The 20,930-nt window shown below is 39.3% G+C and overlaps 2 protein-coding genes across 3 annotated transcripts; one reads left to right on the plus strand and one right to left on the minus strand.

The window, feature by feature from the left end:
* The first annotated feature begins 5,295 nt into the window (after positions 1 to 5,295).
* Positions 5,296 to 6,559, plus strand: LOC122021698 (transcription factor BEE 2-like). Its single transcript, XM_042579854.1, has 4 exons — positions 5,296 to 5,581; positions 5,655 to 5,789; positions 5,866 to 5,931; positions 6,012 to 6,559. Exons 1-4 carry the CDS (start codon positions 5,411 to 5,413, stop codon positions 6,234 to 6,236), a joined length of 597 nt encoding a protein of 198 aa, XP_042435788.1. The 5' UTR covers positions 5,296 to 5,410; the 3' UTR covers positions 6,237 to 6,559.
* Positions 6,560 to 10,309: 3,750 nt separating this feature from the next.
* Positions 10,310 to 15,409, minus strand: LOC122021222 (phosphopantetheine adenylyltransferase 1-like). 2 transcript variants are annotated; one of them, XM_042579311.1, is made up of 5 exons: positions 15,297 to 15,409; positions 13,092 to 13,151; positions 10,743 to 10,837; positions 10,561 to 10,626; positions 10,310 to 10,456 (listed from the first exon to the last, which is right to left on the minus strand). In XM_042579311.1, exons 1-4 carry the CDS (start codon positions 15,312 to 15,314, stop codon positions 10,563 to 10,565), a joined length of 237 nt encoding a protein of 78 aa, XP_042435245.1. In that variant the 5' UTR covers positions 15,315 to 15,409; the 3' UTR covers positions 10,310 to 10,456; positions 10,561 to 10,562. The 2 variants fall into 2 exon arrangements, with proteins under 2 accessions (XP_042435245.1, XP_042435246.1); XM_042579312.1 differs by having other exon boundaries at positions 10,326 to 10,482.
* Between the last annotated feature and the right edge of the window lie 5,521 nt (positions 15,410 to 20,930).

Here is a 20,930-nt window from a genome sequence, read left to right on the forward strand (position 1 = left end):
GATCGATATAAGGAATATTGGTACATTGAGTTATCTGCGATATAACATAAGCAGGAGGGGTGAAACGATAATTAATAAAGATATCTGCAATATGTAACTATATGACAGGAATTATATATTTTGGCGGGAAATATGTTTTTAGATTGTTTTGTAGGTGCTAAACGACAAAGAAGGTACATCTGGGGTACAAGAAAGATTCCTTAAAAAGTCATTTACCACAAGTACACAGCTTACATCATCTCATAACAAACTCTAACAAACCGGGGTCCACTTCATGACTACGGAGGTTATATGAAGTGGTATAAAAGGGGGAATCCTCTCCGTTGGCAAGGTAAGTTCACATCATTACACGCATTCAGAACCCTAATTTCCAGCTACTGTTCATCTTCTTCTTCCTCCTTCTTCCACACCGAGAGAGATCATTGACTTGAGCGTCGGAGGGCCTAGCCAGGGATTCCCACCCCGGTCTTAGGTCACTGACGATAGTGTTGGTTGGTCTCTTGTGCGCAGGAAATATGGGAGGCTCCGAATTTGTGTGTCTCTTTGATTGGGTTTCTCTCTCGTCATCGGATCTTCGTACAAGGAAGGCATTCGGTAACCAGATTTTTCCCGATCCGCTTTGGGTTTCTCGGATCGAGGTTTTCCAGGCTTTTTTCTCCATCAACAGTGGGTTTCTTCTTTCGGATCTCCGTCTTGCCTAGCTTCTCAGACAGGATCAAAGAGGAAGAGAGGGTCGGCCGCCACCAAGGAATAGAAGAGATGTTGTAATAGAAGATATGTTGTGAGGTGAGGCACCTCTACCCTCTCTTTTATATTCTTTGGTCTTGGCAAATAAGGAAAATTTAAACATAATTAAAACTTCCTTAATTTCCTTGCCAATGGCTAATAAGGAAAATTTAAATATATTTTCCTCCTAACCCCTCTTGTGGCCGGCCCCTATCATCCCTCCAAATAAGGAAAGTTTTAAAACAAAATTAAAACTTCCTAATTTGTTTCCAAAAATTTTTAAAATAAAAATTTCTCTTTAAAAATTCCCTTCATGGTTGGTTATAAAAGGAAACTTTTATAAATTAAAATCTCTCTATTAAAACATGTGGATGATTACAAAAAGGAATGTTTTCTCCAAAATTAAAATCTTCCTTTTAACTACAAATAAGGGAAAATATCAAACCTTTCTCTTAATCCTTTGTAAAAACTATAAAAGGATAGATTTAATTTTTAAACTCTCTTTTAAATCATGGCTTCCACATAAGAAAAGATTTTAAAAATTAAAATCCCTTTTAATTTTATTATGGCCGGCCACCTAAGCTTGGGCTCCAAGCTAGGCCGACCACACCTTGGTCCATCCAAACCTTATCTTGGCCGACCCTTGCTTGGGCTCCAAGCTTGGCTTGGCCGGCCACCTAGGGATGGGTAAGAAGGTGGGTTTAGGTGGGTATAAAACTTTATAAATAAGAGACTACGACAGGGACCGAGAGGAGGAATTGGTTTTGGTCTCCCGATGAACTCGAGCTTCCCATGTTCTCCCCGAACACCCAACTCGAGTTCATCAATAATAACTCATACCACTAAAGAGTTATTATTGAACTACCGCACCAATCTCATATTACTATATGGGCTCCTTCTTATCATGAGTATGTTAATCTCCCTATGTTTAAGATATCGAATGTCCACTAATTAAATGAGTTACTGACAACTCACTTAATTAATATCTAACTCCAAGAGTAGTACCACTCAACCTTATTGTCATGTCGGACTAAGTCCACCTGCATGGTTTATATGACAATCCTTATAAGCTCTTCTTGGGGACATTATCAACCTAGATTCTTAGGACACAGTTTCCTTTTATAATTAACAACACACTATAAATATCATACTGTTAAAATATTGTCAGTTGTTTGTCTGCTAAATATATCTCGGCTGATTCTCAAAGTCAGTCGTATTGTATCTCAGTTGGTCCATAAGGCTAGTCGTATTGCTTGCTATTGTATCAATCTGCCCTGTCATATGTTAAATACTGCAAGGATCTATTCTAATATAGTGTCCACAGTATGCCAAAGTTTCATTCAAGAAATCACATGGTAGATTATGTATATTAGACCTTTATTTTGAGACGAGATGACATTAAGTAACTAAAACCCCGTCTTACTAAAACCCGATTAACCTATGCTTGACTGAGCGGATATGTAGAATTTTCTAAGGATAAGTATCTTTAAGCACGCTCGGTCTTTACCCGGCCGAGCGTACAAGGGAAGTCTTGTGTTCGATCGATCTTAGTCCAACCAAATTAAGAGTTTTATAAGACCTCTTATCTCTAAGTCCGTCCAAGCTTTACCCAACCAACCGTATATTAAGAACTATATATATATATATATATATATATATATATATATATATAAAAGAAGTATCATTAGGCCTGCCTAGGCTTTACCCAGCCGAGTGTTTACAAAGAACCTTTATGTTCGTTTGGCCTCTATCCGGCCGACCATATATTAAATGATATGTATAAATTTAAGTATCTCTGGACCCGCCCGGGCTTCGCTCAGCTGGTTGTTCACAAAAAACCTTTATTTTCATTCAGCCTCTATCAGGTCGATCGTATATTCAAATATATATATAAGGTTACGTATCTTTGGGCCCGCTCGGGTTTCATTCGGCCGAGTGTTCATAGAGAACATTTATGTTCATTCGATGTCTATCTGGTCGCCCATACATTAAAAGATATATATAAGGTTAAGTATCTCTAGGCCTGTCTGGGATTTGCTCGGCCGAGTGTTCACAGAGAACCTTTATATTCATTCGGCCTCTATTCAGTCGACCGTATATTAAAAGATATATATAAGGTTAAGTATCTCTGGGTCCGCCCGACCTTCGCTTAGCTGGGTGTTCACATAGAACCTTTATATTCGTTCAGCCTCTATCCGGGCATTCTGCTATGGAGTCACACGGGCAAGATCCGAGAATTCTGAGGTTGGATGATCAACATAACCAAGTATGAAATGTTCATCCATTTGATCTTTGATCGCCACATCACTTTGACTTTAACTATTACGTCATCTTCTGGATTTGTTCGTTATGACCCGTATCAATCATGAACCAATAAAGAAAGACGGAAAGATCATAGGGTAAACTATTTCCCTCTCCTAGCTAGAAGAATTAGTTTCAAGTTTTCATCAGTAAGCATCTACCCATGGCAATTTCACCACCAGTCCAACTCTTCTCTTGGCCAACCTTCTGATGCTCTTTCAACGTAATGTTGAGCTAGCTGCCTCTGACTCGAGACACCAATTTGATTCCAAATTGTCGACCCATTATCGACTCACCAACCCTTCGAGACACTTTTACCTCATTGAACCGCCCAGCCAACACAAGCTCACTTTCAACTTAGACATAAAGCTCGAAACTCCCTAAAGAATTTCTTCTACGGTTGAAATCCAAAAGTAATATCCAAACATACACAACAACAACAGCAAAACTCACTGAATATATTGTAAACTTTGTTTTTATTATTGTTATTGGAGATAAACTAAATGATTGGGTTTCATCATTTGGAGTCAGGTTTCACCATTAGTCGATCATACTGTTCCAAACTGTTTTGTCTCACCTCTACAATACGCTGCCAGCCAACTTTGCCTTCAATCATTGCTTGTTCTCTTCGTCGAGCTCATAAAATGAGGGCGTCCTGTAACAGTCGCTCGCAGTTCCATCCCACGCGGCCAACAATGGAAGAGGACCATTTCTGGGGTCGAGAGCTACTTCTTCACACAGTAACGTTTCTCCTTTACTTTGTTGGATGACCTTCATGGAGGAAAGGACACACGTATATATCTATTCTACATTTCTGCTAGAGATATGCACCATTGTAGTAAATGAATCAAGACACAGTAGAATAGAGCAGTGGATCACTGATGAGCTGCTAATGCTCCACCATTTCTGACAGTAACAATGCAAGTGAAGGGCACATTGATGGGTGGCTGCCAGTGTGGTCCTTCATATCGATCGAATGCCGTGTTAATTTGCCTTAATGATGGTGCTTCAGTAAGTGTTTCTCCATCGAAAGATTTACATTTAAAATTTTATAGCAGATCCAACAGTTCGCTTGGCGTTGTCTATGGTGTAGTTATCAAAAATGTCGGTCGGTATCGAGTTTCAAATGTGCCTGAACATACATTATAGGTCATTCTCCACTTGGACAAGCCCGCTCTCTCCTTAATTTGATCGTCAAAAAGAGTCATATTTGTTAGCAAAATCTTAATCCTTGAGATAGAAAAACAGTTGATGGAAAGGTGACTTGCTCATTGGTTGGATTGTGTTCCACTATGCACTTTCATTGGATCACTTGAACTTTATCACTAATGACTTGGTGATCTTGATAGAATCAAGAGAAGAAAGAAAAACTTAAATTCTGCATCTTCTTCTTCATTTACAATGAAAATTAGGAGGAAGGAGATTGATTGAATCATAGGGAAATTCCCTCATTGCTCTTCATCTCTAGTAGATGTAAACTGTCTAAGGTTCTCTAGACACCCAAAAAAAAAACTCAGAAATGAAAATTCTTTTTTTTCTCTCATGACTTTTCCTTCACACATGCACCCTCATGGAATCTTTTAGAGGTATAAAATGTTTCCACAGTGAGAAAATTTATTTTGCTCTTGCTATTCTAGTCATCTCATTGCTAAAACTCTTCCTTTTAAAAAAAAAAAAAAACTTATTTGATCTCTAGGCCATTGTTAGACCCTGTTGTCTAACTGCCAACTTAAAGAGACTCATGTTCATCTCGTTCATGCATAAGTACAGATTCAGCTAATTTTCATAATTGAGTTGATTATCTCTCCTTTTCTTTGGTATGAATTTTGATGACAATATGGCACAGAATAAACAAAGAAAAGCCGCAATGGATCAACCAAATTGGCGATCTGTCCCTCTCAAAGCTTATTTTCTTTTCTTGGATAGAACACGAATAAACATGCCAGAGAATGATAGCAAATGCACAAAATCAAGAAGCGAGAGCTTCTTTTCATGAACTTCTCATTCCCAATAAAACTTAGTTCAGATCACTACATTTTCTTGTGCCAAATTGAGATCAAAGATGGACAGTCAAATTAATCAGGGCTGTTAAATCTTTTCAAAGCTTCGCTTCCTCATGGTTAAAGCAACAGTGTCTCTGATAATCGTTGTCTTCCTGTGCAAAAGGGAAGGAGATGTCCCTTTCTCTCATTTACTCCACCACACCTTCTTCATCTCACCTTCTTTGTCACTTAATTTGATCCATCGCCTCGTTAAGCATCCAGCTCTCTATATATTGTAGTTAAACTCTCTCATCCTGTACGGGCAATTTCAAGTTTGAAGAGCTCCAGAATTCCTGCGTTGAGGGTTGAAGATACCCACAAATATAAGAAATAATTAGGCCATGCAGTGCCTCCAGATTCCTCCTTCCTCTGGCACTGAGAGTAGCAAGAAGAAGAGAAAGAAACAAGAAAGAGAAGGAGAAGCCGTGACTGAAAAGAAAGACAAGAGGGACTACATCCGTGTACGAGCTCGCCGTGGCCAAGCCACTGACAGTCATAGCTTAGCTGAAAGAGTAACGAACTGTTGTTCCACTTGCTGTTCACTTTCCCTTTTAGCTACTCAGTGGGTGTGTTGATGGTGTGCAGGCTAGGAGGGAGAAGATTGACGAGAGGATGAAGTGTTTGCAAGGCTTGGTGCCCGGTTGCAACGAGATCATGGGAAAAGCCAGAGTGCTCGATGAGATCATAAACTATGTGCAGTCTCTCCAAAGCCAAATCGAGGTGTGTATTTTCTCCAGATATCAAATAAGCTTGATTGTGGGCAGAATTTATGAGTTTTGTTCTTTTGTTTTCTTAGTTTCTGTCTCTGAAGCTGGCTGCTGCAAATCCTGGAATGCACTGCATTAGCAGTGAAGTGCTAGAGGTAATTTAGTTCTTGCACCTAACAAATTGGTCTGTTTAATTTTAGTGCTGAAACTTTTCATGTTTGATCGATTGATGCAGTTAAATTCATCCTGCTACTCCAGAAACATTGAAGGAATTAGCCTGCCAGCCATTAACGATCAGTTGGAGCTCTTACAACCTGCTAGTGATTTCTCTGGTCTGCACATGTCCATGAATCCACAGATAACTTGGCTCCGAAACACCATCAGCACGGTGCCTAACCAGTTGCACTCCTGCTTCAATGTAATTGCCTCTACACCATCAATTAAAGACATAAATATGTAAATGGAGCACTTTCCTAAGAGCTTAAGATTTTTGTTTCATATGCTGATATGAAACTTCATCTTCAATTTTCACTGTAATCCTTTTGTTAGATATGAAAAACCTCAGGTTCTTGGGTCTTCTGCTTGGGATGAGACCTGTATGAACGGCTTCCCTGGCCTGGAATCCGACCGAGGGAAGGACTCAGAATTAGAGAAGGGGAAAACTGAAAAATTGAAAGTATTTTCAAATTTGCAATATCTGCACACTTGTAGCATCAACTGAAAGTCCTTTTGTATCAAGAAAATATTCTATGCAAAAGCTGCATGAAATGTTTCTTCTCTCTTCCTCCTGTTTTGTGTCTCTTTAATGTTCTTGCAGTCAGTTATCTACATAATCTTCTTTAATGTTCTTGCAAAAGAACAAGTGTGTGATAGTGTGGCACAAAGGTGATTTGCTCGCCCCCAACGCCCCAGCAATCCATCCTTAGGCCAACACGCAAAAAGTAAATCACAAGTGGCTACTAGCCATTAGTGCATGGCCAAAGCAGGTGGACAACATGTTCGGATACGCCAAGTTTCAATCCCATGACCTAATATGGTAACACCTAATGCCTTAACCGCCGCACCGATCCGAGGAGACAACAAGCGTGTGACAGTGCACCCATTAGGAGAGGAATTTATGAAGGCAATTTATTACATGGAAGAGCAAACCATTAAAAAGAGAATGAACTGAAAAGAGAACTAGACAAAAATAATCCTACCTTCACTACTGATAAACTATTCAAACAAAACAATATTTTTCCAGACAAGAACCTTCATCTAGCCTATGAGTCTCGATCAAGATGCTTACTTATGATCACTTGTTCATCCTACATATTTTGTCTTGTTGAAAAGCTAACCTTGGTTCGTAACTTCACATAGATGATGTAGAAATTTGTTGATATGGCTTGTTGACTTGTAGCAATTAACGATCCTGAAGTGTGGTCACTTCTTTGAGTCTTAATTTGCTTAACCAATGGTCGCAATTGAGATTGCCAGATTGCCCGCTCTTCTACATGCACTGTTGAGGAAGAGCCTGTAGTCCATCCAACTTAAAAGTTAACAGAAATTTGTTCACCTATATATGTATGCAATTCCAATGGTTTAAACTAGTATGCATGGCTTGTCTCAATAGAGGAAGAACAGACTACTTGCGGTGAATTATTTTGAATTCAAAAAGAATTCAAAAGTTACACCCATCTAAGTTTATTTTGGGCTATTAGATCATTTGGATGATATGTTGATACGATGACACCCCAGGTGGTTGAGTTTGATTGGAGTATTTTAATTTGGTACTTTGATGTATAGTTGACAATAATTTAAATTAGGTTTATTTTGTATTTCCGATATGTGCATTGAGTGTGCAAGAGGTTGGCATGTTGCACATATAACTACCTTAGCAAGCTCAAACATGGGAGAATTATTGTTGGTACAGGGAGACCCTAAGTGGTCCAGTTTGACTAGGAGCTTGGCAAACTGTACATACAATTTGGAAATCTCTTGACTCGATGAGGGTTGAGTTGTCATGACTTGTGGCAAATTGTATTTGACATGGCCGAGTTGATCGATGTGCACAATGACTTAGAAGCCTAGACCGAGGTGGACTTAGAGGTGATTGACAAATGATGGCGTGGAGCAAGCTAGGGGAGCTTGGTTAATTGAAGGGATGAAAAATGCTTAGAAAGATGGCCTCTAGGATGAGAAGCATAAAGTAGTTATTGGTTTGATGATTTTGAAACACCAGAATGTGGTAGACTCAAATGAAGCAAGCTTAGAAGGATTAGTGCATCTAAGAAAATCGAAACTCTAAAATGGTGGACTCGAAGGCATGAAGCATTGATGGTTCTGAACATCGTAAGAGCTTCAATTGACTAGATTTGGATTTAAGTTGATTAGATATTTGTTCGAATCAACTAAACTTTGATTGTTGACTCACAACTATTGTAATATTTCAGTTAACTAAGGAATATTTCCACTCAACTAAGCGTTTTCTCAAATTATTTGTTGGCGGATACAAACTAGTTATCGGTAGATAAGATTGTTATCTTAACCGTCAAAGTTGACTCAAATTAGATTCATTTGACTTGACATTTGAATAATCAAGAGGGCAAACTAGTCATTAGTAGTTATTATTACTGTCTTAGCTATTGGGAGTTAACTGAAATTGGATCCAATTGACTCAATGTTTGAGCAGTCAACTTGTTGAATTTTTTCAATCAACTTGCAAATTAGTCATTGGTAAATAAAGTTGTTATATTTTCCACTCAGTCAATTGGAGTTAAGCAGAAGCAGCTGCAGGGACCTAAAAGTATGCATCGGGGTAAAGGAACCTCAAAACATATCACTTATATAACTCAATTAACACTTAAATACACTCAGTCCTCCAATGACTTCCAAGTTCCAAAGCATGGAAGGCTTCTATTTTCGTGAGGATTTTATCTCTACCTTTGTTAGTGCTTACTCGTAATATGTACTTTGTGCTTGTAGGAGAAATTTATTTTAAAATTTTAAAATTGCAGGACCTCTCTCTAGCCAACCATTTGATCTTACAAGCTAGAGATAACGTCAATTCAAAGACTAATTCACTATAGTGGTTGGTTAATTGTGTTGCACCACTTGAGCTTAGAATACATTGTTAGCATGAACCCACATGCAAATCAACAAATCTACATGGTAACTAAAGTGGAGGGTGATTCGTACATGGTAATAGGACTAAATTTGCATCAGTGCCAATTACAAAGTGTACCCACAATTGGTCAAGTCATGACTTGTCAAGTGTGCTCATGTGAGCTGTGTCGCCTCATCAGGGCCAATGTATACATGCACTTGTCTGCGAGATTCTTTTGTGGAGAATTGCACCAATTACGTACCTTACATACATGGTTTGTGCAGCAAACTGAAATGGCATAGTGGACAATCCTTGAACTACTGATTGCAGTAAAAGCAAAAATGAATTCAACTGTTTTATTGTTGAGTTGTTTTGAATTTTAGTTTCTATGTGATGTAAACTGTTAGATGCAAAGACATATCCAACAATTGCACTGGTTTAATTTTAGCTTGTATTTATCATGGAGTCAAGAGGCATTAAGTGTTGGCGCAACATGATCGACAAAAGGAGAGTGAATTATCTATAGAAAGAATAAACTTTTTTTTATTCTATTTTGATTTGATTAGTAGCACGATAATAATAAATAGAATAATAAAATTGAACAATTAAAGAAACAGTAAGAGAACAATCTATTTACTTGGCAATCTAGGTGGTTGTTAATTCAAAGCGTTGAAAAAAACTCCACTTAAAATTCTCCTTTGTTACAGGCAGAAAAACCTCTTACAAAAATTGATAGCTCAAATGAAAGAGTAGGAAAGTGTACAATACTTATTGTTCAAGTTTTAATCGATTTTCTAACTCTAAGGATCTTTTTATAACTCCTAAAAATCTCATCCGAGACTGAAAGACGCCTTCAATAGGTTGGAAGGCGCATTCAACGTGATAAATTTTATCCGTACAAAGATAAAATTTATTTTCGCTAACGGTCACTTGGAAGGCGCCTTCCATAATTTGGAAGACGCCTTCGATGAACAATACGAATGCGTCTTTCAAGCCATTGAAGGCGTTTTCCATACGGCAGATCAGCTCCTTTACTAACGCATAGGTGATTCTCCGACTAACCGAAATTGAACTCACCTGAATCCAACTCCGACCTTCTCCTCGAGCAGTCTTCCTCCCCAGCTTCTTGTCCCTTAGACCGTCGCGTGCATCCTTCCCGTCCACTGATGTACTCTTCCGCAGCATCTCGTCTTTCGAATGTACAAAGCCCGTCAACTCCCTTCCCGTGCCATACTTCTCGCTAATTGTGTCTTCTGCTCGACTTCTTGTGTTCATAACTCCTGCATACTTAGACATCAAATACGACAGAACCTAACTGAACATAATTGATCACATCAAAATTATCTGGGTACTAACATTAAGCCTTTGAATACAATCTTAATTTCCAATATCTGACTCTGATTATTAAAAGCACCAGTCGGGCATGATCTGCTTTGAGTATCAAACTTCTAATGGCTTGGAGCAAGAGGATCTGTCTCCGAGTCACCATCAAGCTGCTGATTTGTTAAGGCTTCTGCAGCCTCAATTTTTCGGAATGTCGAAGAACTAATTTTGATTCCCGTAGATTCCTCAGGCAATATATCTACTACTTCAATCTGCATTTGAAGATCAATGGATATGGCTATTGGAATGTCAAGGAACTCGCTAATGGTGGTGACCGACTTCATAATCGTAGACATACGTCCATGTGCATATATACCTTTAATTGTGATAACCCTCTCTCTGCCCTTTTCCTGTTAACAGCAATTCCCCCAGGCAATGTCTCCTTGCTTGTGACAAATTCAAAGAATTTATGTGAGGTTTTCCACCATGCTTTAGTTTAATTTATTGTTTCTTAACTGTTAGATTGCAGTACTCCAAATCAAATGGAGAGTAAAATACCTCACAACTATAGCCTCCAAATGTTCATCCCTGATAGATGGACCATCAGGATCTGTGATTGGATCCACTTCAACAGTCAACTCAGGTTTCATGGACTACAAAAGAATCAGAGATGAGAAACAGAAAACTATAAAGTAAAAGGAAAAAAAAAACGATTACATAAACATTTCATTAACATTTTGCATGTGAGCAAAACTAATTATATTCTGATGTAACATTTTCTCATTGATTTTTTCAGATAGAATTATGTTCTAATTTCTAAGAATCTAAACATATACAAACACACTTACAAAACAGAAAAGAAATGTTGCAATGAAGTAGAAATCTCTTTTGTTAACAATTGCAAATTTTATTATAAGTGATCCCATGCATTCATTTCAATTTTTGAAATGAATTTTGGATAGAATATTCTGGGTTCTGACTCAGTTTTCCTAAAAAGAAAGAAAGAAAGAAACCTTTTATTTCCTTTTACAATAAGGTAAAACAATGGAGTTGGAGGAACACACTGGAAAACAACTCAGCGGAACTGTGTGGGATTCCGAGAAATTTATTTTAGTTGAGGTCAAACTACAAGTCAGGTTGGGGTCTTAAGTTGGGTGACACAATCCTGCCTGAATTGCTTCTTTAGAAGGAGAAAGTTCTCTCCAGAAAGGCTAGAAGGGGGAAGGGGGATTTGATTCTTCTCAGTATCAGTATCCTGAGGTGAGTTGTGGTAGTAAAGGAACCCCCTCCCCTTAGTTGCCCTAAATTAGTATTTATAGGCCTCAAGATATGTGTTCACATTGTCTAATGCTCACGTCTCAATTTTAGGTGTCTGGGATAGCCTCAAATCAATGTCGTGGCATAGTTGCAAATAGTGCATCCTATATGTTTACCCCACCCTCCTCAGCAAGGAAACTAACACGTGTCCTCCAACTAGTGGGTACCATGCGTCAACATTCAAAAATTAAGGTTATATTTAAGTGGACGCAAAGTCAAGAGGGGTGAGGAAAAATTACAAAATTACATGTGGACCTCCATCATAATATACATCTTTTGTGTCACCCAGCCATGTCGTGGCGATACCAAATCAAATATCATATGACGTTCTCAAATCCTCCACAAGTTAATGAGTTGGCAGAGTATCAACCTATTTCAATGTGTATGGAAAGAGGAAAGGAGATGCATCTGACATTTGCACTTCAATAGAAGAAAATCCTCATCTAATGGCACAGTTTTCTAGTACACAGGCAAATACAATTTGGCCAGATTATTATCAAGTGCTAACTTCCAAAACTGATATTGAAGAGCAAGAATGGACAGATGCTAAGATGATCCCAGTCAAGACAAAGCAAGAAAAGAAACAAATTATGGGAATCAAGCTCCACATAGTTAAATACTGAAATGATATTTCACCAAAGATTGTAGTTTAAGAGAAAATGTAGAAAGATAGTAAAACGTAAAGAATCACTACATCGCTGGCAATCATGCTGGAAATACACGTAAAAACTGGGTTAAAGCTAAATGGACTGACCAGCAAACTTAAAAAAGAAAATTTCTGCATACATCATAATATATTATAAATGAGGTACTTTGCATAACAAGACAAAGTTTGATAGGTCTGAGATAATGTGAAACAATGTATAATTTGCCATATCACATCTCTGAGTGAAATTTTACAAAATAGTGATCCTAAAAACTGAAACCAATCAAGTATACTAAACATGAAATCTACATACGATTGTCTAAGTAGGTGGAAAGCTCCACTACAATGGAATTAGGGCTCCATTCTATTTGAATTTGACATTACAATGATGCTAGTCACTTTTAAACTCAGCAATATGATTTGTCACAGTAATTGTAACTATGATTAACTAGTGTAGTTGTCATTTGCTGCAATTTATCTCCTATAAATATTATCAAGAAGTGAAAGGCACGACACAATTATATCCTGATGGTACTCCATCATCTATTTGTACAAGTACAACACTCTACATATAAAACAAAATTTTCAATAGTATTTCAATAGCTTCTATTGCATTGAGTGTGATAAAAAATCTTGCTGAAAAGTTAAAGTGGAATGGGAATCCAAAAATGTTTTCTCTACTAAAATGATCAGTTATTTTATTACTAAAATTAAACTTCTAGATTGGAAAATAACAGAAAATAGATATCAGATTGCCCAAATAAACAAATCAATAACAAGTAAATATACTTCAAGTCTTGAATCAGAGTAATGCTAATTATTTTGAAGCTTGTGGTTATTTCTCTTTGCAGTTCGGTGGCTCAGAGTCATGCATAAGTTAACAAGATTCATCTGGCAATTGATATATCTTTCAATGGATTACCTTAATGTAGATCTTCACTTACCTTAATGTAGTTCTTCACACCTTGCATGCGCTTCTCAATAGGTTCTATTAAGTAAGCATACTGCAATTAAGAGCAAAGAAAATTTTAGACATAATGATCAACAAAAAATTGCAATTGACAAAATTATTAAAATTAACTTGCAGAACACTATGCAGGGAGCAGTAGCCTAACTTAATTGGAGACAATTAAAGGCATCATTGCAAAACATAGTTCACATAGACCTAGTAGATTACTTCTATATATAACATTCATTGTGGCAAAAAATCTCTTTACTCACTATCATAGCAAGCAATTAGCATTTTTTGTGTGATCTAAACAGGAGACAAAGCCGGCCCTGGGCCAGGGCTACTAGGGCTCCTGCCTAGGGCCCAAAAAATACCAAGGGCCCAATATTATTATTATTATTATTATTATTAACTTTTTCTCATCCCATCATTCGCGATTCTCCTCGCCATCACAGAAGCCCTAGCCCTCTCTGGCTCTCTCGCCCTCGTGATTCTCCTCGCCAAAGCCCTCCCTTGCCGCGACACCCTCTCTCAAAGGCGCCCTCCCTCAGCAAGACAAGTCCTCTCTCTTCCCGCTCTCCCTCAACCGACGAAGCTCCCTGCAACGAAGTTTCCCGCGATGGCAACCCTCTCCGCCCCTCCCCCGAGACTCCCTCACTCGTCGCGAGGCTCGTGACAAAGCTAGGGTTTCCATTTCCCCCTGCCTCCCTCCCTCGCCATGACAAAGCTCCATTGCCAGTAAACATAAATTTCAAATAGAAAAAACTTTTAAAGGATAGCTGAAATTGATCTGTAAGTTTTCTCTCTGAATTTAAACTTACAGATCAAAAAGTTGCTTCCCCTGTTGATTTTCCAACCCTCCCTCGCCGCTACGAAGCTCCCTTGATGGTAAACGCTCATGCTTTTCATTTTCTTGTTAATCATGTTTTGTTTCTATCATTCTTTCATTTATCCATCGTTTTTATCATAAAATTTATCAATTGCTTCATTAATATCACATGAAGTGTTGCATATTATTAAACAATTACTCCATATTGCCTTTGGTTGCAAAATCTTGTGTTTGTAACTATAGTCTCCTTTTGAGTTTGTTCGGCATAATATCAACAAAAGCACTCATTGGGAAATTGGTAAAAGTATGGTTGCCAATGTTATATTTATTGGGATGCTTATCACAAGCATGTTTAGGTATGTTACAAGTCTCAAGAGCATAGATTGTTCAGTTTATTCTTCTTGAGACAATTACAAATATAGGTTGTATCTGCTATCATTTCGTTAGATTGTTTATGCTCAAACAAACTTTGAAATATTAAGTCTATAGGGGATGGGGTGACTAAATTTTAAAGTTTCAATAGGAAACTTCTACTAGCATCTTGAATTTCTCTCTCTTATGTTTTCTTTTGATTTCTAGACATAGTTTGACTTATCTCCTGAAGCAATGGAATTTGATCTTCATATAGGAAAACATTATCAATTTATGCATCTCATCTTTTTGTTAGAGAACACGGTGGATTTTAAACTTATGTCAATGTATGTATATGGTGTCCATATGGATAAAAAATATAGATAAATGCTTTGTTACAGAACACGGTGTCCATATTTTTTTGGATAAATTAAAGAACACGGTGTACATCTTTTTGTTAATCCATCAATGTACAATGCTTTAGCATCAATGTAAAATCTTATTTATGGACCACAATGACTCAAGATAGGCTAAATGAATTAGTAATTTTATGCATTGAAAAGAATATTTTGGAAAGCATTGAATATGATGCTATTATTAATGATTTTGCTTTTAAAAATGCATCACAAAGACATTTTAAATGAGTTAACTCTGGTTTTTTTATACGTGTATATATTCTATGATGGATGAAGTAAAAGTTTACTTTTTGAAGAAGCAGTGCTCGGAAGATAAAATTGGAACATAATTTATAGTTTCGCCCCGGGCCTTTAAACAACAAGGACTGATTCTAAGGGGAGAGCCCTACCAAAAATGTTTAACTCTATCATATAATGCTCAACAAAGACAGATTAAAAATTACTTTATCTTAAACCTTAGGGTATTTTTCTTATTTGATTTTCTTAATTTATTGTGCTAAAAAAAAGAAAGAAAGAATAGTTGAACACATTTCAAGTTCATCTCCAAACAGCCAATTTATGACAGCAAAACAAAGAAAAGCTTGAAAGAAGAGAAATAAGATACCTCTTTTTTGGTCAACATTGGTCCATCACAAACCCCAACAACAATCCTATATCTGGCAAGATCTGCTGATGCCTGCAAAAAGTAAGCAAGTGAAGAAAAGTTCAATTAGGCACAAGGGAAAAAGAGAGGGAAGCAAAGGGAACTGACCTTGACGAACAAATGATGGCCTTGGTGAAGCCTATCAAATGTGCCACCAATCACAATAGACTTGTAAGAATTGGGAGGAGATGAGGGAATCAGACCACCTGACAACATTTATTACGCCTTATCTGAGTTCAGTCCTGTGTCCTCTGATAATAGAATTTGTTCAGCGCATGTGATATGAAGCAATGTTAGAGCAAACAATTTAATTAAACAATATATCTTGTATGCGAAATGACAACCAATTGCACAACCAACTTGATAAACAACCTAAAACTAAAGACAACGCAATAAACACGAACCTAAATGAGCACATTGGGTAAAAAAAGACAACAAGGATACAGGTACAAGAAAACTCAATAACAACAAAAGTGTACCAATAGTACATTAAAATTACCAGAAAATATAAGCTAGTTGGGTTGTTAGTATTACAATCAATTAGCTACTTACTCTCTAGAATCTGTTCTGTCTCTACAACTACAAGTTATGTAAGTTTAACAATTGAATCACCATCTTATCAACCATATAGGATAGTCCTTATTCATCAACAAAATACATATGAGCAACGAGGCAATGATAAATTAGCTCCTTTGCATGTTCCTGTCCATAGAGATCAGCCTTCTTGTATCACCCAACTACATACTCTTACAATGTAAATATAGAATTACACTTGAAGGTCACTTCATAATGTTAACGATGTTGAACCGTGCCACATGAAATGGATGGTTTTACTGACCAGCACGGGCACCGATACCCTACCGGCACAGCACAAGCGAGAATCTCCAGTGCGAACTGATGGCACGACTACAGTCAATAAAAAACTATATAAATGTTGAAGGCCTACCTAGAAGCAGCTGCAAGGGTGATCGACTAGAGATTAGTAGCCACAATGGCGACCAACGAGAGATCAGTAGTCGCAAGGCGACGACTACTCTTCGGACAAGTAAGCAGTAAGGGGATGCTTGTTTAGAGGGTTTGATAAATGGGGAATGGGAAAGGAATGAAATATAGGTGCTTGGTTTGAGGGTTTCATTTTTTCACAAGGGTTTCATTCCTTATTTTTTAGCAATCATTCATTCCCCACTAAAACTAGTGGTTTGAAACTCATTCCTTGAAAAAGCCTCCCATTACTAATGATACTCATTCCCCTTGCTAAACCAAGCAACCCCATTAAATTAATGATACCCATTATCATTCCCCACTAATATCATTCACATTCCCATTCCTATTCTCATTCCCCTTATTGAACCAAGCAGCCCCTAAGCTTTTGTATATTTCAATTCGATGAGAAGAGAGCTGGTCGGTCGACCAGTTATCGCAAGCAGTCTTCAACAAAATCGTGATTGTCCAACCACAGGCGTCATGAAATCACAAAGGAATGGCGAGCAAGGAGGAAGAGGATTAGAGCATTTAGAATAAAATTTTAATATAACGGTTTTATTTTATATGAGATATCAGTGTTATATAAATTTTTATAAAACTATAAGTTTTATATTAGTTAATTATACATATATTTACAATTACCCTAAGTTCTAGCCCTAAGTTCCGCCACCTCCCGCCTCTCCATCTCGCGTCTTCGAAGCACGTCGTGCCACCCGACGCCATGGTTGTCACCTGTTAGTTAGTCCTAGGAAGATCATACCGGTTCCACTGTACAAAAATTTTGTACAGGTGTTGAACTTTTTCTAAATAACCTATTGTGTTCTTTAGAAGTTAAATTAGGAATCGCAAACGAAACTTAACATTATTGATTCCAAATTTAACTTATCTGTTCTTAATGGTTTAGATTTAGATCGCAAGCGGAACTTAATACTATTGATCCAAGTCCAACCTATGTTACAAAGTTAATTAAATATTTATTTCTAAAATCGGCTCCCAGGTCAAACATGACGAGGCACTAGGCCTGCTTGGGTATGGGATCATCCACCACTGCCTCGACAAAGTCTTTAATAGAAATTCAATATTTAATTTCTTTAAATAACATTAGGTTTAACAAAAAAGAACAATCGAATCACAAATTCGAAAAATAAAACAAAAGAAACATAAATTCGAAACAAATTCGAAACTCTAGAATCATATGTCTGTTGTGTTTGGTATTTCCAAAAATAACTATACAAAGAAAACTAGTACGATGCGGAAAACAATTACTAGTTATACCTTTCTTTGTAAGCAAAAATAACCTCTTGATCTTCTACCGTATTCCTCTTTTAATCTCGGACGTTGTGTGGGCAACGATCTTCCGAGATGAGAACCACCAAGCCCTTCTTCTCCAAGCAAGTTTCGGCCACCACATAAACTCCAATAGATATGAGGTTCGGCCACCACCACCAAGCTCCAAGGGATGCTAGAAACAAAACCTCCTTTCTCTCCTTCTTCTCCTAGCTAGAATCGGCCACCATGGACTTCTTTTATGTTGATGCCACCGGCCACAAAGGAGGAAGAGAAGAGAAAGAGAAGAGGTCCTAGGGCCAGCCACCACTAAAGAAAAGAGGGAGGGAAAAATAGAATAGAGTTAGCACCCATAAAGACACCTCTACCCCTTCTTTTATAATCCTTGGTCTTGGCAAATAAGGAAATTTAAATAAAAACTTCCTTAATTCTTTTGCCATGAAAAGACAAATTAATTAATTTAAAAATCAATTTTCTTTTATTAAACAACATGGCCGACCACTTTAATCTCCAAAATAAGGAGAGTTTTAATTAACACAAGAATTAAAACTTCCTAATTTGTTTCCGAAAATTTATAAAAAATTTCTCCAATAATTTTTCCCTTCATGGTGGTTTGTAAAAAGGAAATTTTATAAATTAAAATCTTTCTTTTAAATATGTGGATGATTTCCAAAAAAGAAAATTATCTCTAAAAATTAAAATCTCCTTTCAATCTACAAATAAGGAAAGATATCAAATCTTTTCTTAATCTTTTGTAGAAACTTATAAAAGAAATATTTATTTTTAAACTCTTTTTTAAATCATGAATATGGTTAAAAAAGGAAAGTTTTCTTAAAATTAAAATATACCTTTCAATCTACAAATAAGGAAAGATTTCAAATCTTTTCTTAATCTTTTGTAGAAAGCTTTAAAAGAGAAGATTTAAATTTCAAACTCTCTTTTAAAACCATGATATCCACGTAAGAAATAATTTTAATAAAAATCCCTTTTTATTTTCTATGTGGCCGGCCACACCTAGTGATCCGGTGGTAAGGACGGGGACTCTCGTTGGCGGGAGGTCAACGACACGTGGAGGCCAATGATCAAGAGGGTCAACCCCAAGGTCGTGCCGAGCGAACTGGCGAGCCGACCGAGCATCCGGTCGACCGAACATCTGGCCAGGGGTCTCCCAGGCCGGACGAAAGACAGCCCGACCAGGGGTCGGGTTTCCGATGCTCAAGGTAAAAGAGTCTATGGGCCGAGCGGACAGGCGGTGGACAGGCCGCTCGGTCGAGCCACAGGACAATAAGGTGTAATTCCATCCGAGCACATGAGCAGGGCTTCCCCGCCCGGGTCGAGGTATGCGCATTCCCGGAAGCCATGAGCACCGAGCGGCTGGTCCGTTCGGCCCGGGAACAGGCAAGAGCGCAAAGGTACAAAAAGGACTGCTAGTAACATCATTCTCGAGACACCTACCGCCGACAAACAGCATGGTCGGCAGCCGGAGCGAACAGAGTATCGTACGGTGGAAGTTTCCACCATCACATCAGGGATATGCTCGGATGATTGCAGAATGACGTCAGACATGCTTTTCTGACACAACCCTACTAAGGTATGTTTGGGGAAGCGTGCACGCATCGAGAAGCGTGTCTGCGCCTCCCCGGGGTCCTATATAAAGACCCTCAGACTTCGACGGAGGTATGTGATTCTCGTCACTGTAGCCACAGTAGCGTGACTTTGCTCCTCTTCTTCACTGCCTGACTTGAGCATCGGAGGGTCGTCGCCGGAAAATCCCTCCCGGCTCAGCTTCTTTGCAGGTTCGCCGGAGATCCACATCCCAGTCGGAGACAACGGAGAGTGCCACATCCCCAGTGTCCGTCGACTCAGCGCTCGGACAGGATCAAATTGGTGCCGTCTGTGGGAACACACCTGAATCCGAGCAAAGACGATGGAAGAAGCTGGACGCCAACTCATGGTGACACTCTCTCCCGAAGAACTAGACGTGCTCATCCAAGCGCGGGCGGCCAAGATAGTTGAGCAACAGCAAAAGGCTCAAGCCGATTGGATAGCGCAACAGGTAACGTCGACATTAGGCGGTCGGGCGGCACTAGACGACCGACCGGAGCAGCTCTCAATATGGGGCCAGAACAAAGGTCCGACCGGCACTCAGGTGGAAGCCCCGCCCGCCCCGATACCGTTTCATCGGGCTCTATTCCAAACGTCCTCAGAAGTCGCGCAAGCCCACCTCGACCGGGGCTCTTCGTCCGATGAGGCGTCACTCCACGATGCAAGAAAGGGCAAGGCGCCACGGACAGACTCGTCCCCCGAGCGGATCAATAGGCAGTTCTCCGAGGTCATCCTGCGCGATCCGCTACCAAGGCATTACGCACCCCCGGCGATCGGAGAATACAACGGAACCACCGACCCGGACGACCATCTGGGTAAGTTCGACAACACAGCCACGTTGCATCAATATACAGATGGTGTGAAGGGTCGGGTGTTCCTCACCACCCTCTCGGGATCGGCGCAACGATGGTTCCAGAGGTTGTCGGACGGATCGATCACCAGCTTCTAAGAGTTCTGCACGGCCTTCCTCCATCACTTCGCGAGCAGCAGGCGCTACCAGAAGACCAGCGTCAGTCTGTTCGCCATCAAACAAGGCTCAAAGGAGTCGCTCCGAGCCTACATCCAGCGTTTCAACCAAGTGGCCATGGATATCCCGACGGTCACTTGAGAAACTATGATGAACGCGTTCACACAGGGGCTTGTAGATGGAGATTTCTTCCGTTCGCTCATCAGGAAGTCGTCTCGCAGCTACGACCACATGTTGAACAATGCCAACGAGTACATCAACGTGGAGGAACCTCAGATGGCGAGGAAAAAGGAAGCACCATCCAAGCACATGAGCAGGGCTTCCCCGCCCGGGCCGAGGTATGCGCATTCTCGGAGGCCATTAGCGCCGAGCGGCTGGTCCGCTCGGCCTGGGAACAGGCAAGAGCGTAAAGGGACAAAAAAGACAGCTGGTAACATCATCCTCGAGACACCTGCCGCCGACAAACAGCATGGTCGGCAGCCGTAGCGGACAGAGTATCGTACGGTGGAAGTTTCCACCGTCACATCAGGGATATGCTCGGACGATTGTAAAATGGCGTCAGGCATGCTTTTCTGACACAACCCTACTAAGGTATGTTTGGGGAAGCGTGCACGCATTGAGAAGCGTGTCCGCGCCTCCTCGGAGTCCTATATAAGGACCCCCAGACTTCGACGGAGGTATGTGATTCTCATCACTGCAGCCACAGTAGCGTTACTTTACTCCTCTTCTTCACTGCCTGACTTAAGCATCGG

This window comes from Zingiber officinale, chromosome 9A, assembly GCF_018446385.1.
Source record: "Zingiber officinale cultivar Zhangliang chromosome 9A, Zo_v1.1, whole genome shotgun sequence".
Taxonomy (NCBI): Eukaryota; Viridiplantae; Streptophyta; class Magnoliopsida; order Zingiberales; family Zingiberaceae; genus Zingiber; species Zingiber officinale.

Coding starts and splice junctions, on each gene's coding strand:
- LOC122021222 (XM_042579311.1), bottom strand. Junction 10,838..13,091: donor GTGTGAAGAACTACATTAAG/GTAAGTGAAGAT, acceptor ATTCTTTTGTAG/TCCATGAAACCTGAGTTGAC. Junction 10,627..10,742: donor TTGGAGGCTATAGTTGTGAG/GTATTTTACTCT, acceptor GTCACAAGCAAG/GAGACATTGCCTGGGGGAAT.
- LOC122021698 (XM_042579854.1), top strand. CDS start 5,411: ATGCAGTGCCTCCAGATTCCTCCTTCCTCTGGCACTGAGAGTAGCAAG. Junction 5,582..5,654: donor GTCATAGCTTAGCTGAAAGA/GTAACGAACTGT, acceptor GATGGTGTGCAG/GCTAGGAGGGAGAAGATTGA. Junction 5,932..6,011: donor TTAGCAGTGAAGTGCTAGAG/GTAATTTAGTTC, acceptor CGATTGATGCAG/TTAAATTCATCCTGCTACTC.